The 17,627-nt window shown below is 28.6% G+C and overlaps 1 protein-coding gene across 1 annotated transcript; it reads left to right on the forward strand.

Moving 5' to 3' along the window:
* Positions 1-12,852: 12,852 nt before the first annotated feature.
* On the forward strand, positions 12,853-15,914 carry LOC115702280 (tyrosine-protein phosphatase RLPH2-like). Its single transcript, XM_061111653.1, has 4 exons — positions 12,853-14,379; positions 14,477-14,544; positions 15,100-15,279; positions 15,611-15,914. Exons 1-4 carry the CDS (start codon positions 13,863-13,865, stop codon positions 15,782-15,784), a joined length of 939 nt encoding a protein of 312 aa, XP_060967636.1. The 5' UTR covers positions 12,853-13,862; the 3' UTR covers positions 15,785-15,914.
* Positions 15,915-17,627: the final 1,713 nt, after the last annotated feature.

A 17,627-nucleotide genomic window follows, 5' to 3' on the forward strand; every position in this document is an offset into this window, starting at 1 on the left:
AGAGAATTGAGAGAGCGAGGAAGCCCGAACTCCAATACTGAAGCTATCGCCGGGATTGAAGTTCAAAGATCAATGGCTGGAGGTATTTTTGATCTTTCATTGCATATGTTTACGATATGTTTATAGTTTATTTTCTGCATTACATATCGTATATATGTTGTATTTCATATACTATATTATAGTCTAACACCATAACCAATTTTAAAGAAATTACTTCTTAATTATTATTTTATTGAATTAGTAACGTGTGTTAAATAAACAAATGTACTAAATTACATATGGATGGTTTATCTTAAGCTCATGGTATAATAATTACGACAAATATAATAAAAATAAATAACAAAAATAAGAACCTTATGAATAGTATAATGAGTTTAATTATATTATTTTGACTTGTATTTGCCAAGAAACTATACTAATTAATAATTCAAAAATTGAAAACAAGCATTTACACATTTGTAGAGAGTTCTATTAAAGCGCAATACTATAAACAAGCATCTATTTGAAAACAAGCAAAATCCAATCAAAACACAACACTATAATATATACATATGCTAATTTAAATTATATTTTCTACAATATCACAATCAATTGACTTTATAGAGAATTCTATACAAGGGACAACATACATATTATGCACACGAAGACAACAAACAAGACATATTTTCTTGATTCGAGTCCAATCATTAATGCAAAATAAGTGAAATACATGTTTACACTGCTTCAGTTTAACAACCACTTTATTGATTTCGAATAATCATTCAAGACAGATAGCACATTCATCATCTTTAAGATTATTTCTTGTATTATTATGTTTCCTAAAAAAAAATATTATAGATTGATAATATGAGATTACTTCGCATGATCAATATATATTATGAGAGGTTCTCCATCATCATGGCGATGATCATATAACTAATAAAGATGTAAGTATTATATGCTTGTCGTAACAACCTCCATATATTAAAGATTAAAGTATCCTAACTTTCTAAAAGCATATTAATTAAATTTAAATCATTATTAATATTAATTGTACGGCACATATCTAATTAATGAATTAATAGGTGTAATGTATGATAATGCTTAATTAAAAGATTTAAGTTTTATAAGTGATAGTTTGTTGTTATTACAAATTGTAATCAATGTGGGAGTATTGCTATTGTCAGTAACAACCATATTCACGTAATTATACGACTAATAATTTTGTATCATTGTATAGTAAGATCTTGACTTTTTAATTTTCATACTATACTTTAAAAGTTTTTGCTTGTGACACCCTCACATATTATGAAATACTATGAATAATTACATAAGAAAAATAACTTCAAGTCTCTATATTTTGCATCAAAAACTCAAAAACAGGCCAATTCTCCATCAAAAATGCCTATTTGGAGGAACAATCTATCAAGTTTTGGGAGCAAGATGTAGTTTAGAAGTAGATCTAGTAAAATTAATTAATGATCTTTTTATCTTAATCACACTCATTACAAAAAATCTTACTTAGTTATAATAAAACTTGTAACAAAAAGTAAAATTGTTGTAACTAATTATAAATCATCATTCTTATGTTGTGACTAAAATGTCTGTGGCTAAAAGTATTAGTCACAAAAATCACAATTTGTTGTGACTAAATGTATTTTTAGCCGCAATACGCGTTGTGACTAAAACTAAATTAGTGACAACTTGTATCTAATTGCTGACAACTTCTATCTAAATACTATGTTTTAGTCACAAATAATTTTTTGTTGTGACTAAAAATCACATTTAGTCACAAAAAAATTATATTGTGACTAAAATTATCACTAAAGGTACCCGTTTTTTGAAGTGACTGAAGACCCTCTACATTTCTTTGCTTGTAGTCGTTTTGATATGTCCATGTCTAGCCTTTAGGTGATGCATGCAATGCGTGCGCTTTGGGCCCCCGAACCCTAAGAGCCTTAAAATTATGAAAGAAAAAAACTATTAATATATAGATAAAATATTAAATAATAAGAGAATATATTAAAATAGTATATAGCATAGTGGTGTAGAGTGTAATTTTAAAATAAGAAGACCATAAGATTAATTCCCAACTTCTACTTTTTAATCTTTTTTTTAGAAATTGTAAATATGTACTTATAGAGAATTGAAACTTTAAATTTTTAAGAACTTTAAAAAGTATTACCATTACATTAAAGTATCAGAATTAATATTTTAATAATGATTAAAATATTTATATAGGGCCTGAAATTTAATTTTGTTTTAGGTCCCATATACTTTAGGACAAGCCCTAGGTATGTCCATCTGATTTGAATCCCCCTTTCCTCGGATGATTGATCTTATACCAGTAGACAATCTTGATATTATTACTAATTTTAGTACTGGTTTAGATAAAGAAAGTATAATTGAGTTTTTGCTTTGCTTTGTTTCTGTAATGACCGCTCTAGTAATGTGGATTAGTAAAGGCAATTAGCACTAATTTATATTATTTTATTATTATTTATTAATTTGTTTATTTGTGGACCCCAATATTTAGAAATAAATATTAGAGTTATAATTTCTCAATTCCGGAGATTTTATTAAACTCTAGGGGTATTATTTAGCTTATATGTGAAATATGTTAATTTTGTAATTTTTGCTCGGCGACAACGGAAAATGCGATGGATGGCTAGATTGATCACATGGGTAAGTTTAGAACCCTATTTCATAGTGGGGAATATTTTAGAGAAAATAAATTATCGGGATTGAGCGGGGTTATGGAAATTGACCATTTTACCCCTAGTTTCAAAGAAATACCCTAGTTTAAGTCTAAGGGCATTTTAGACATTTTGTTTAGTGGTGATTAGGTGGCTGTCCCTCTAGTTGACACCTAGCACATGACTTTTCAGCCATGAATTAATTAAGGAAAACCATTTCATTTGAGGGAAAAATCAAAGAAAAATCAAAATCTAGAGAACTCTCTCTCTTTCTCTTTTTTCTCTTTCGGCTGGGGCTTGATCAAGGGGGGAAGGACTGTTGATTCTTGGAGTTTCCAGCAAAGGAAGCTTGGAAGATTCAAGTTGAGGTAAGCCCTAAGGAAACCTTTCTTAATTTCCAAGTTTTAAAGTTAGGTTGAATTGGTGATTTTGTAATTTAGGGGCTGTTAAGGTTTGATGTGTTTAGGATTCGAATTCTAGGGTTAGTTTGAGTTGATTGAAGTTCCTAGCAGCTGATTTTATTGCTTGATGTTGGTTTTAAGCAAGCTTGAGTTTTGAAACTCAAGCTTTGAGCTTTAATGGCATAAATTGAATTATTGGTTTGTTCTGTGATTTGTTGATTGGAAATGGATGTTTATACATTGTATAGGTATACTGGAGAGTTTGGTAAAGTTTGGGATTGAATTGAATCAAGGGGGATGATTTTTGGTTCCCAGCAGTAGAACCGAAATTCCGGTTCTGGGTGGTCTGTACCAACCGGTCGACCAGTTGGTGACCCAGAACCGGGATGCCGGTTGGGAACCGGTCTGCCTGTTAGGGGATTTTCTAGAATCCTAGTTTTGGCCAATTTTGAGATATTTAGGGTATTGTCATGAGGTTTATCGATAGGGAAACTTTTAGTTTCAAGTTTTAAATCCCGGAAAGTGATTTAGCGAGTCACTCATCTGTATTACTATTATTGTGATTAGGGCATCCATCTAGCACGTGAATTCCGTTCAGGTCGGCCAGCACACTTGAATTCGGAAAACAGGTAAGAACTGTGTATAACGCATGATGTGATTATCTGAATGTGTGTATATGTGTTTATATATGCATGCTTGAATTATGTTAAACACTACCAACACTTGTATGAATAAGTTATAGAGTGCATTGGTACAGTGATTGTTGTGATTATGAGTACGATACAGTGATACCAACACAAGCATGGAAAATGCTAAGGTGTGTGGTACATCACTCAGTGTTACTCAGTGATCGGGATAAACCCTACCAACACTCGTACAGTGAGGTACGATGTGTATGTGGTATAGTGGTTGTACCCTGGTAATGAACGTTCATACTCATTTGTTAAGCTCTGTAAATAGGTGTATGGGCGCCTATTTACAGGTCGGAAATTATATGGTATGTTATATGCATTTCTTACTGAGTCTGTTGACTCACAATTTCTGCTTCCATGTGTAGGTAAAGGAAAGGCGAAGGCTGAACAGGAATGAACCTGAGCTCGGTGAGATTGTACATGTCAAGCGGCGCGACCTGGAGTGTTCGGTCTCGGGACATCTGGGTGTTATATTTTGAAAGTCGCTGTGCGACCTGTGAATTATGTATTTTGAAATGTAAAGTTTAAAAAGTAAATTTTACGAAGTTTGAAATCGGGATCCCGGGGTTTGTAAATATTATATTATATTACAAAGTTTAATATCTAAAGCAAAAGTTTTAATTTGACACGTTTTTCGAGAAATTTCTTTGATTAGCAAAGATTGCACCATAATTGAAAAAGCACTGTAGCGTGCCTTAGCATTAGGGCGTTACAGTTTCAATCATTGAAGTTGTTTTGGATTATAAGAGGAGTTTTGATGTTTTCATGTTATATAATTACACATTGCAAACTACAATATTATTTATCATAATAGGATAGAAGAAATTATATGTTCACTATAATTATATGAATTAATAGGGATGAATTATATGTTTGGACCAAATTTTAGATTAATGATTTATACATAATTAATTAGAATAATGATTGATCATATATTTTATTTATTGAAAAAACCAATAAATTAAACAACTATTTGTACAAAATAATAGATCTATAAGGATTTGAAAAGGAAGAACAATACATATATTTTTTCATAACATATATATTTAATAAATTTTTTTAATAATATAACATATATCAATAACAATTGATGTATACATATAATATTTTTCTTTCTCACATATTATAGTAGAAAACATATGTTATTAATATTAAGAATAAATAGTAGCGTACTCAAAATTTTAAGTTTATAAAGATAAATAATAATTCATGTATATATATAATATTCCTCCTTTTCATATACTATCATATTATTAGGACACGTATTTTTAGATCATTGGGTCTAGACAGAAACATTTTTAAATTTTATTTTAATAAATTCAAAATGGAGTCTAACGAAAATTGAGGAAAATTACAATTTTATACATTTGATGTATACATATAATATTTCTCTTTCTCACATATTATATTATAGTAGAGAACATATGTTATTAAGGGTAAATAGCAGCGTACTTAAAGTTTTAAGTTTATAAAAATAAATAATAATTCATGTATACATATAATATTCCTCCTTTTCATATGCTCTCATATTATTAGGGCACGTATTTTTAGATCATTGGGTCTTGACAGAAACATTTTCAAATTTTATTTTAATAAATTCAAAATGGAGTCGAACAAAAATTGAGAAAAATTACTATTTTATACGTTAAATACTTATGCCGTTAAAAAATAAATATTAGATTTGTACTGCTTACAAACTTAAAATTTTAAATACATATAACGTTATTCATCTTTTTATTAATTGTAGTTTAGCAAAAGATCTATATTTATATAAAGCTTAGGTATAAGACGGCGACATAAAATCATAAAATTGTTTTAAATACATTTATCTATTCTTTCTTTAATTCTCTCATTTTTAAATTTTTTTATTAAGTTTATAAATATTAATTGATTAATTAATTAAAAAAATAAATAATTTAAAACAAAAATATCACTGATAACAATAATTTAGCCACACAATTTTTACATTTACGTACATTCTATTCAGACACAAACAATTCTTGTTTATCAGTTTTGTTGGTCACGACCTTTAAAATGTACACTATTTTTTTTATATAAAACTATATGAAAAATCAGTACGATTAAAATTTGATACAATTTATTACTTAATATCATTAAATAAAAATTATAATTTATATCAAATAATATTTTTTTGAATTAAATATATCATATATAATTTATAATTGGTTAAAAATAGTGGAAATTGGAGAAAACTATATTTTATATTTACCATATAACCAATTTTAAAAGAACTACTTCTTAATTATTATTTTATTGAATTAGTACCATGAGTTAAATAAACGATGTATTGAATTATATATGAATTGTTTATCTTAAGCTCATGGTAGTATAGTAAATACAATAAATTTCATAAAAATAAATAACAAAAATAAGAATTAATATTATTTTTGACGTGTTTGTCAAGAATATTTTGAAAGAATGTTTGAAGTACTATTCTTAATTTAATTATTTGATAAAACATACTAATTAATAATAAAAAAAAAATGAAAACTAACCTCTATAACAAAATTCAACGAAAACACAATACTATAATATATAAATATACTAATTTAAACCATATTTTCTACAGTATTACGATCTGACTTTGTAGAAACATCTGTACAAGTAACAATGTACACATTATTCACACGAAGACGACAAACTGAACATATTTTTTTTGATTCGAGTCCAATCATTAATGCAAGATAAGTGAAACAAATGTTTACACTTTTTCATGTCAACAACCACTTTATTATCTTCCAATAATCGTTCCAAACATATAACACATTCATCATCTTTGAGATTATCTCTTCTAACGTTATGTTTTCTAAAAAAACAGAACAGATTGATAATGCAAGATTGTTTCGCATGATCAACGACTATTATTGGTGGTTCTTCATCATCGCGGCGATGATCAACATTCATGCACATGCACACAAAAGCAAAACACACGGGTATTAGCTTGCCTATAACTAATAAAAGCGTAAGTATTATGTTCGCCGTATCAATCTCCATGTTAATTTTGTTGAACTCGATCGATGTTAAATAACAATAGTGTAAGATGATACTTAACTAAAAGAAACTCCAAAATTTTGTAAACTTAATTGTGTTGATGATGTAAATATATAGCCGGTGATATATTTATATATATTTCATTCCTAATGTTAATAAATTGATAATATGAGATTATTTCGCATGATCAATAACTATTATGAGAGGTTCTCCATCATCATGGGAATGATCATATAATTAATAAAGATGTAACAGCCTCCATATTAATGCTTAACTAATATAAACTCAAGTATGTAAATTTTGTAAACTAATAAGTACGTAATTAAAGTATTCTAAATTTCTAAAAGAATATTAAATAATTTAAATCAAAGTAATAGGTGTGGTGTATGATTATCCTTAATTAAAAGATTTAAGTTTTATAAGTTATAGTTAGTTGTTATTACAAATTGTAATCAATGTGGGAGTATTACTATTGTCACTATATATAACAACCATATTCACGTAATTATAATACGGCTAATAATTGTGCATCATTATATAGTAAGATCTTGACTTTTTAATTTTCATACTATGCTTTAAGGGCCCGTTTGGTATGCAGGATTGGACTGGATTGGACTGAAAAGATTGGATTGGACTGGACTGGACAAGATTGGATTATGCTGAAAGTAATCCTACGTTTGGTTTAAGAATAGACTGGACTATTTTATTTGTTTTCTTTTAGAAAAAGAAAAACTTAAATTAAAATAAAAATATATAATAATAAATTAAAATTAAAATATATAATAATAAATAATTTGTAGCAAAAAAATAAAAATAAAAAATAAATTAATTAGAAAATAAAATAAAATAATGTATCCTATATAATTAAATATATAATAAAATATTTTATTATATTTTTTATTTAATAAATAATTAAAATAGTAAAATAAAAATACTTGAATAATATAAAATTGTTTATCTTAACACTAATTTAACATAAATATTAATTTTTTAAAATATTTATATAAACTTTCCAATAATTTAAAAATAATATATAATTTTATTGTCATACTATTTTTCTTAGAATCAATTTAAGTAACTATTGTTTAATTAATAATATTTTAAAATTTTGAAAACTTATGTATAATAATTCAAAATTATACATTTTCACTAATTTTAATAAATAATTTTTTTTAAAAATTTATAAATAAATGTGTGATAATTATTTCATTTAAATTCTTTTTAAATTTAAAATATATTAATAAAATTAAAATTAAAAAAATGATAAAAAAAATCTCACCTGCATGGGATTATTTATCCCACCCTGCTGGATGGGATAAATAATCACAAACATATGAGGTTAGCTGGATTAGTTATCCAGACTTCTAACATGCCCAAACACTGGATTGGATAAATTAGTTTGTCTAATCCAATTCACTCCTGCGTACAGTTTTTGCTTAAGACACCCTCACATATTGTGAAAAACTATAAATGATTACATAAGAAAAATAACTTCAAGTCTCCAAAAGAACAAGTCATCACACTATATTTTGCATCAAAAACTCAAAAACATGCCAATTGTCAATCAAAAATGCCTATTGGGAGGAATAATCTATCAAGATTGGGAGCAAGATGTAGTTTGGAAGTGGATCTACCAAATTAATTAATGCTACTTTCATCTTAATCACACTCACTACAAAAAATCTTACTTAGTCATAACAAAACTTGTAACTAAAAGTAAAATTGTTGTGACTAATTATAAATCATCATTCTTATGTTGTGACTAAAATGTCTGTGGCTAAAAGTATTAGTCACAAAAATCACAATTTGTTGTGACTAAATGTATTTTTAGACACAATACGTGTTGTAACTAAAACTAAATTAGTGACAACTTGTATCTAAATACTATGTTTTAGTCACAAGTAATTTTTTGTTGTGACTAAAAGTCACATTTAGTCACAAAAAATTTATGTTGTGACTAAAAAATTATCACTAAAGGTTCCCATTTTTTTGTAGTGACTGAAGACCCTCTACATTTCTTTGCTCGATTTTGCTTTGCTATGTCCATGGCCAGCCTTTAGGTGATGCAGGCAATGCGTGCGCTTTAGACCCTAAGAGCCTCAAAATTATGAAAAACAATTTATTAATATATAGATAAAATATTTAATAATAAGAGAATATATTAAAATAGTATTTAGCATAGTGGTGTAGAGTGTTATTTTAAGGGATATTGGCGGCTAAACTACCTGAACTTTACGGTTTGTAATACTTAACCACAAAAACTGAATTTTTGGTGGCTAAACTACCTAAACCTTGATTCCGTTTTGCTCTGCACACTTTCGTCTAAAAATCACAGTTAAGTGCCACGACGGACTGTCCACGTGTACAAACTTGTACACGTGACAAATTTTTAGTGGTCCACGTAATATTAGTTTTAAAATATAATTATAAATATTTAAAAAATTAAAAATAAAAAAAAAATTATGTTTTTTTCTTTTTTATTTTTTTTAATTTAAAAAAATTAATTTTTTTTTTACTTTTTTTTTTCTTTTTCTTCTTCTTTCTTATTCTTCTTCTTTCTTCTTTCCTCTTCTTTTTCTGCAGAAACCCTCCCAGCCCAATAAACAAACCCTATTCCTTTAAAGAAAAAATTGACAAACTCTAATTCTCAGTTCTGTTCAACAAGATAAGGGATAACTGAACTCTAATTCCTTTAAATGTCCACTACTATTGTTTTTTATTTTATTATTCTTCTTTCTTTTTAGTATGAAATTTCTTGAGAAGTATTCATAAGATTGCTCTGATTTAAATACATTTATGATGACAGTTGTCTCCAACAACATCACATTTTGAGGCTTGTCAATTTGTAGTAGAGGACCATAAAGCACAGTTGTACTTACAGATTGTTCAATGACTTGAAGGTTTAGCCTCTAATACACTTGACTCAGATATCAATTTATGTAATTTTTTTTGTAAATTTAATTGTCTAATATGCTGATTTCTCTTTCATTTTGTTAGATCCTTGGTATAAACTATTCTTCTCTCTCTCTCTCTCTCTCTCTCTCTCTCTCTCTCTCTCTCTCTCTCTCTCTCTCTCTCTCTCTCTCTCTCTCTCTCTCTCTCTCTCTCTCTCTTGTATGGTTGCACAAAGATTTATTTTGCTGTAATATATTTACTAATTTCATTTTGTTACTTTTAATGCTTTTCGATCATATTATTTCATTTTTCTCCTCTTAGAAAATATTTGAAAACTTTTAATATATCACTAGAGTTTTGACTTGTAAGTATATCTGTACTTTTCGGGTGCAGAGATCATATATTGGTACATATATTCCAACTTCAGTAGTTGGCATCCGACTCAAAAGTATTTTAAAAAGTAGTTTCCAATTCAAGGACTTTACATCACTTAATTTTTGATGCTCTAACACGAGACCATGCTCATCAGGTATGTTATGAAGCAATTTTGTCCCACAAAACAACATCACCATTTGCCTCAATTATAAATTTTTGGTGTACATATTTCTATTTCTATTCAGTGGTTTTTTTCTTTATTACTATCTCTCTTTGGTTATCAATTCCTAATTACTAACTCTGTTTGGTTATCAATTCCCAATTACTATTTGATTTTGCGCTTCATTTTTTTGATGTCAATTTGGTTATTTAGTTGGATCTATAGATAAATAAATATAGGAAAAAATATATGTGTTCATATATATATTTATTTGCCACTATTTTTGAAGCTTAAACGTAGAAATTTGAGTGAAGATGTTTATTTGTCGGTTAATGAACATGTTGGTAGTGTCTAAGCTGTAACTGAGGGAAATGGTTAGATGAGAATACCAAACATGTTTATGATTTGCCAAATTCTTAACCAGACCGAAGCTATTTGAACTTCAAGCAATAGTTTGTGTGCTAGACCCCAGAGTTTTTATTTTCCTTTCTAATATTACGTGGCACTTAGAAAAAGGGATAAGTTGACTCATTTGATTTTTGAAAACATGTTGAGGTTATGAATAATTAGCATAAAATTTAGTATACGTGCCTCGCACGTAGCTTTTTGCTAATTTATCTATACATACGAATATAAGAATGGTGGAAAAGAGTAAATGGAATATTAAATGTATGAATAAAAATATCATATTTTCTATAAGAACTAATATATGACACAATATTAATTTAAAATAAAATAATTCCAATTGACTAAATAATGAAAATATCTTAAATATATCTATTTATATTTATTTCCAAAAAAGGTATCTACATATATTTATTTATGCCTTAAAATGCTCTAAACAACTTTATTTTTATTCTAAAATAAAATTTAACTATAATAATTTATTAATGTTCAATAATATCTATGAAATTCAATATTGTACAAAAGTATATCCATAATTAAATTATATTATAATATATTTTTTTTTTTAAAAAAAATATCTTATTATAATATTCATTTTACAAAAATCTTATTTTAATATTTTAATTTATTTTCAAAACAATGGGAAAAAACGGAAGAACAATACATATATTTTTTCATAACATATATATTTAATAACTTTTTTTTAAATAATATGGTGCCGTTTGGTAACACTTTTGTTTTTTAATTTTATAATCACAAAATGAAAGTAAAATTTTTTTTTTAAATTTTTTTTTTGAAAAATAAAAATACGTTCTGTAACAACTTTTGTTTTTCAATTTTAAAAACAGAAAACAAAAGTGTGTTCTGTAAAATTCATTTTTATTTTTATTTTTGATTTTATTTAAGTCGGGTCTAGGTCTGGGGTGGGATTCGGATTCAAGTTAAAAGTCGGGCTGTGGGGAGGGGATTTGGGTCCGAGTCTGGTCGTAATCCAAAAGATTGATTAAGAAAAAAAAAACTGTTTAAAAAAATATTGAAAGTAATTTTTTTTGTTTTTAAAATTTTGATTTCTAATTATAAAATTGAAAAGTAAAAACAGTTTTATAGAACATGTTTTTGAAAAAAAATTTCACTTTTCTACTTTTAAAAACAGAAAACTGATTAAAAAAGTGTTACCAAACGCCACCATAACATATATCAATAACAATTGTTGTATACGTATAATAATTTTTTTTTCTCACATATTATAGTAGAGAACATATGTTATTAAGAGTAAATAGCAGCGTACTCAAAGTTTTAAGTTTATAAAGATAAATAATAATTAATGTATACATATAATATTTCTTCTTTTCATATAGGGCACACATTTTTAGATCATTGAGTCTAGACAGAAACATTTTCAAATTTTGTTTTACTAAATTCAAAATGGAGTCTAACGAAAATTGAGAAAAGTTATAATTTTATACAATGAATACTTATGATGCTAAAAATAAATGTTAGATTTGTACTGCTTTCAAACTTAAAACTTTAAATATATATACTTATGACGTTATTTATCTGATTATTAATTGTAGTTTAGCAAAAGATCTATACATATATAAAAAGCTTAGGTATAAGACCGCGACATAACATCATAAAATTGTTTTAAATACATTTATCTATTCTTTCTTTAATTCTCTAATTTTAAATTTTTTTATTAAGTTTATAAATATTAATTGATTAATTAATTAAAAAAAATTAAAAATAAATAATTAAAAACAAAAATATCACTGATAACAATAACTTAGCCACATAATTTTCACATTTACGTACATTCTATTCAGCCACAAACAATTCTTGTTTATCGGCTTTGTTGGTCACGACCTTCAAATGTACACTATTTTTTTTGACATAAAATTATATGAAAAATCAGTACAATTAAAATTTGATACAATTTATTACTTAATATCATTAAATAAAAATTTTAATTTATATCATATATAATTTAAAATTGGTTAAACATGGTGGAAATTGGAGAAAACTATATTTAATATTTACCATAACTAATTTTAAAAGAACTACTTCTTAACAATTATTTTATTGAATTAGTAACATGAGTTAAATAAATGATGTATTAATTATATATGAATTGTTTATCTTAAGCTCATGTAGTAAATACAATAAATTTCATAAAACTAAATAACAACAATAAGAATTAATATTATTTTTGACGTGTTTGTCAAGAATATTTTGAAAGAATGCTTGAAGTACTATTCTTAATTTAATTATTTGAGAAAACATACTAATTAATAATAAAAAAAAAATGAAAACTAACCTCTATAGCAAAATTCAACTAAAACACAATACTATAATATATAAATATACTAATTTAAACCATATTTTCTACAGTATCACGATCTGACTTTGTAGAAACATCTGTACAAGTAACAATGTAGACAGTATTCACACGAAGACGGCAGACTGGACATATTTTATTGATTCGAGTCCAGTCATTAATGCAAGATAAGTGAAACAGATGTTTACACTTCTTCATCTCAACAACCACTTTATTATCTTCCAATAATGGTTCCAAACATATAACACATTCATCATCTTTGAAATTATCTCTTCTAACGTTATGTTTCCTAAAAAAACATAACAGATTGATAATGCAAGATTGTTTTGCATGATCAACGACTATTATTGGAGGTTCTTCATCATCGCGGCGATGATCAACCTTCATGCACATACACACAAAAGCAAAACACACGGGTATTAGCATGCCTATAATTAATAAAAGCGTAAGTATTATGTTCGACGTAGTAATTATGTCCATGTTAATTTTGTTGAACTCGATCGATGTTAAATAACAATAGTGTAAGATGATACTTAACTAAAAGAAACTCCAAAATTTTGTAAACTTAATTGTGTTGATGATGTAAGTCTATAGCGAATGATATATTTATAGGTATATTTTATTCCTAATGTTAATAGTATTAGTATAGAGTATCTTAAATTTCTATATGTATTATAAATCTGCAATAAAAAAGATAAAAATAAATGATATACATTTAAATGAAGATTTTTTTAAAAGATTATTAATTTATGGAGTACTGAATAATGCAGTTAACACGTAATTTTTTTTTTTTTAAATTATTAACAGAAGTAATTAATTATAAAAAATAATTTCTAACAAATCTAAATTTCAAAAAAAAAAAAGATAGAAGCAAAACTTAATACGATGTAGTTTTAATAAAAGCAATCAAAAATGGCAGAACCAACCAAACCAAGGTTGGTTTGTTGCATAGGCGATATCCATGGCTTCCCCACCAAGCTCCAAAATCTCTGGTCCAATCTCGAGTCCTCAATCGGCACAGCTGACTTTAACACAGCCCTTATCATCTTCTTGGGCGATTACTGCGACCGCGGCCCCAACACCCGCGAGGTCATTGATTTTCTCATCTCACTTCCTTCTAAGTACCCACATCAGACCCACGTCTTCCTCTCCGGAAACCACGATTTCGCCTTCGCTGCTTTCCTCGGCCTAGTCCCTCAGCCGCCCGACGGCTCGGAGTTCGCCGAGGCTTGGAAGGAGTACGAAGAAAATGAGGAGAGAGAAGGGTGGTACAAAGGAGAAGGGTATGAAAATATGCATTTGCAGGGAAGGAGATGGTCTGGGAAAATCAAGGCCAAGTTCAACGTAGCCAAAGGGATGGACTATAAAGGATCCATTTATGACGCTGCCCCAACTTTTGAATCTTATGGTGTTCCTCATGGCTCTGCTGGTAATCAAATTTCAACTTTTTTATTTATACACATTCATATTTGCGAATCTGTTTGTGAAATTTTTGAATTGAAACGAATGTAATATTTGGTGGGCAGATTTGGTTCGGGCAGTTCCTGATGAGCACAAGAAATTTCTTGCTGACATGGTTTGGGTTCATGAAGAGGTAAAATGGATTCTTGAGTTTCTATTTTAACCTCTTAGACACTTTTTGATTGTCTTTTTTCTTTCTTTTTTGAAATCAGTTCATGTAGTGTTATCTGAAAAATTCAATACCGGTTAAAATAAAGAAAACACACTTTAAAATCATAAAAAAAGGTATAAAAGAAGCAATGCCATGTTTGATCGAGTGGAATAAGAATAAGAATGTTATAGTCATTCCATTACACCTTTTGGTTCAATAGTTGACCAATTAATTCTTTAGGAATACAATTGTAAGTTCAATTCCTCTGGTAATTATGGTAACCTTTCTTCTTTTTTCTTTTGCCTTTCATAATATTACATAAAAATATATAAAGAATTTAAAAGTAATGACATATTTGTCAATAGCAACTATTATGCAACCACTGATTCTAAGTTTCAATCAAACAATAGATTTCCTTCACCTTCATATTCCCATTCTAAAATGTGTACTTTAGCTAATTTTCCATCTGTGAACTGTGATAAGAAAATTGTCCACTTATTTTTCCCATTCTTTTCTTTATAATGTGCATGCTTTCAGGATGATGTGTGTATTGAGACTGGAGATGGAATCAAACACTGTAAATTGATAGCAGTACATGCTGGTTTGGTGAGCAATCAAGATGTTAAAGAACAGTTGAAGTTTTTAAAAGCCAAAGATACCCGAGTGCCTAAGGTTGATAGTCTGAGTGGGAGAAAAAATGTGTGGGATATGCCAAAGGTACTGACTTTTTTTATCATGATCCAATGATGTGTGAACAATTAGTTTAGCTATGAATTTATGATAATGATGCCTAATGGTAATAATATATAAATACCAGAATATTCTGAAATGTACACTATCATAGAAAAAAAGAATTGGGTTACAATTTACTCATGTGCCAAAAACAGAAAAAGTTTGCACCGGTAACTCGAAAACAGGATTCCTACCATAGAAGCCTTGTGGCTGTTCTTTTGGCATATAATTCCCATTCATATGATTTACATTAGCGTTCTTCTAAGTCATTCAACTGAAGTTTAGACTTTTGTGTCTATTTGTCTCTCTTTCATAGGAACTAAGTGAGACTCCGACCATTGTGGTAAGTGGTCACCATGGAAAGCTTCACATTGAAGGTCTGAGGCTGGTTATCGATGAAGGTGGCGGCTACGAGCATAAGCCAGTGGCTGCAATTGTTCTCCCCTCAATGAAAATAGTACGTGATACAGATGATTCTCTTGCAACATAAGCTCAAGTTTTATGGTCTGTTGTCATAATGATGTATCTGAAATGAATTACACATGCAATCTAGCCCCAACTTCCTCTTTATCATTTGTGTAAACGACTCAGTTTGTGTTTATATATTATTTGGTTGTGCACATGATTATTATATATTATTTTAAAAAATTCAAATAAAATAATAATAATAATAATAATAATAATAATAATAATAAATTATATTTAATGTTAATTTTACATAAAATCAAAATAATTATTCGTGTAAAAAAATATATGTATTAAAAAAAGGCCAAATTGGTGTTTTGTCAATCAATATTGCACTAATACTTTTGATGCCCCTCATGTTCAACACATAGAGTACTCTCAGTCTGATCACCATGCCATTGCAGCCACCATCAAGCCAATAGCAATACCTTTTCAACAAAATTGAAGACGTACAAGATTCAAATTTGAAAAGCTTTGGTTGTCTCACCCTTAAAGCAAGGGTATCATAGCTCAAAGTTGGCTCCCTATAACTTCTAATGATCATATTGGTGTTGTGGTTCAAAATATAGAATCTTGTGTTATGAATCTACAACAATGGCATATTAGCAAGTATGGATAGATGCTAAAGGATTCACTCACGAAGAAGGAATTGACTATACGGAGACTTTTTCTCCTGTATCAAAGAAAGATTCCCTCAAAGTCATCTTGGCATTAGTTGCTCATTTTGATTTAGAGCTGGAGCAGATGGATGTAAAAACTGCTTTTCTAAATGATGATCTAGAGAAGGAGGTATACATGAAACAACCAGAAGGATTCTCCTCTAGTGAAGGTCAGGATTTGGTATGCAAGCTTAAGAAGTCCATCTATGGATTAAAACAAGCATCCTGCCAATGGTATTTAAAATTTCATGATGTCATCTCTTCCTTTGGATTTGAAGAGAATGTCATGGATCAATGCATAAACTTGAAGGAAAGTGGGAGTAAGATTTGTTTTCTTAGTGGACAATATTCTTCTTGCATCCAATGATAAAGGGTTGCTACGTGAAGTAAAACAATTTCTTTCAAAGAACTTTGAGATGAAAGACATGGGTGAAGCATCCTATGTCATAGCCATTAAGATTCATAGAGATAGATACCGAGGTATCTTAGGTTTATCTCAAGAAGCCTACATCAACAGAGTTTTAGAAAGATTTCATATGAGAGATTGTTCACCGAGCGTTGCTCCAATTGTGAAGGGTGATAAATTGAATTTGGGCCAGTGTCCAAAGAATGATTTTGAAAGAGAAGAAATGAAGAACATTCCTTATGCTTCTGCTGTCGGAAGCCTAATGTATGCTCAGGTGTGCACAAGACCCGACATTGCTTATTCTGTCGGAGTGTTAGGAAGATTTCAGAGTAACTCGTGGATAGACCACTGGAAAGCTGCGAAAAAGGTAATGAGGTATCTTCCGGGTACTAAGGATTACAAACTGATGTTTAAACGAACTGACAATCTAGAAGTAGTTGGCTACTCAGACTCAGATTTCGCTGGTTGTACTGATTCACGTAAATCTACATCTGGTTACGTGTTTATGTTTGCTGATGGAGCTGTGTCTTGGAGGAGTAACAAAAAAACTTTGACTGCTACTTCTAATATGGAGGCTGAGTTTATTTCTTATTTTGAGGCTACATCACATGGTGTATGGCTAAAGAGTTTCATTTCAGGCCTTAGAGTGGTTGATTCCATTGCAAGGCCGTTGAAGATGTTCTGTGACAATTCAGCTGCTATTTTCATGGCTAAGAAAAATAAAAGTCGAAGTCGAAGCAAGCACATCGACATTAAGTACTTAGCTATTAGAGAATGTGTTAAAGAAAATAAAGTGGTCATTC

This window comes from Cannabis sativa, chromosome 3 (assembly GCF_029168945.1).
Source record: "Cannabis sativa cultivar Pink pepper isolate KNU-18-1 chromosome 3, ASM2916894v1, whole genome shotgun sequence".
Classification (NCBI taxonomy): domain Eukaryota; kingdom Viridiplantae; phylum Streptophyta; class Magnoliopsida; order Rosales; family Cannabaceae; genus Cannabis; species Cannabis sativa.

Excerpts from the sequence above, each read along its gene's own strand:
- LOC115702280 (XM_061111653.1), top strand. The coding sequence starts at position 13,863 with ATGGCAGAACCAACCAAACCAAGGTTGGTTTGTTGCATAGGCGATATC. Across the intron at positions 14,380-14,476 it reads TGTTCCTCATGGCTCTGCTG|ATTTGGTTCGGGCAGTTCCT; the intron begins GTAATCAAATTT and ends TTTGGTGGGCAG. Across the intron at positions 14,545-15,099 it reads TGGTTTGGGTTCATGAAGAG|GATGATGTGTGTATTGAGAC; the intron begins GTAAAATGGATT and ends GCATGCTTTCAG.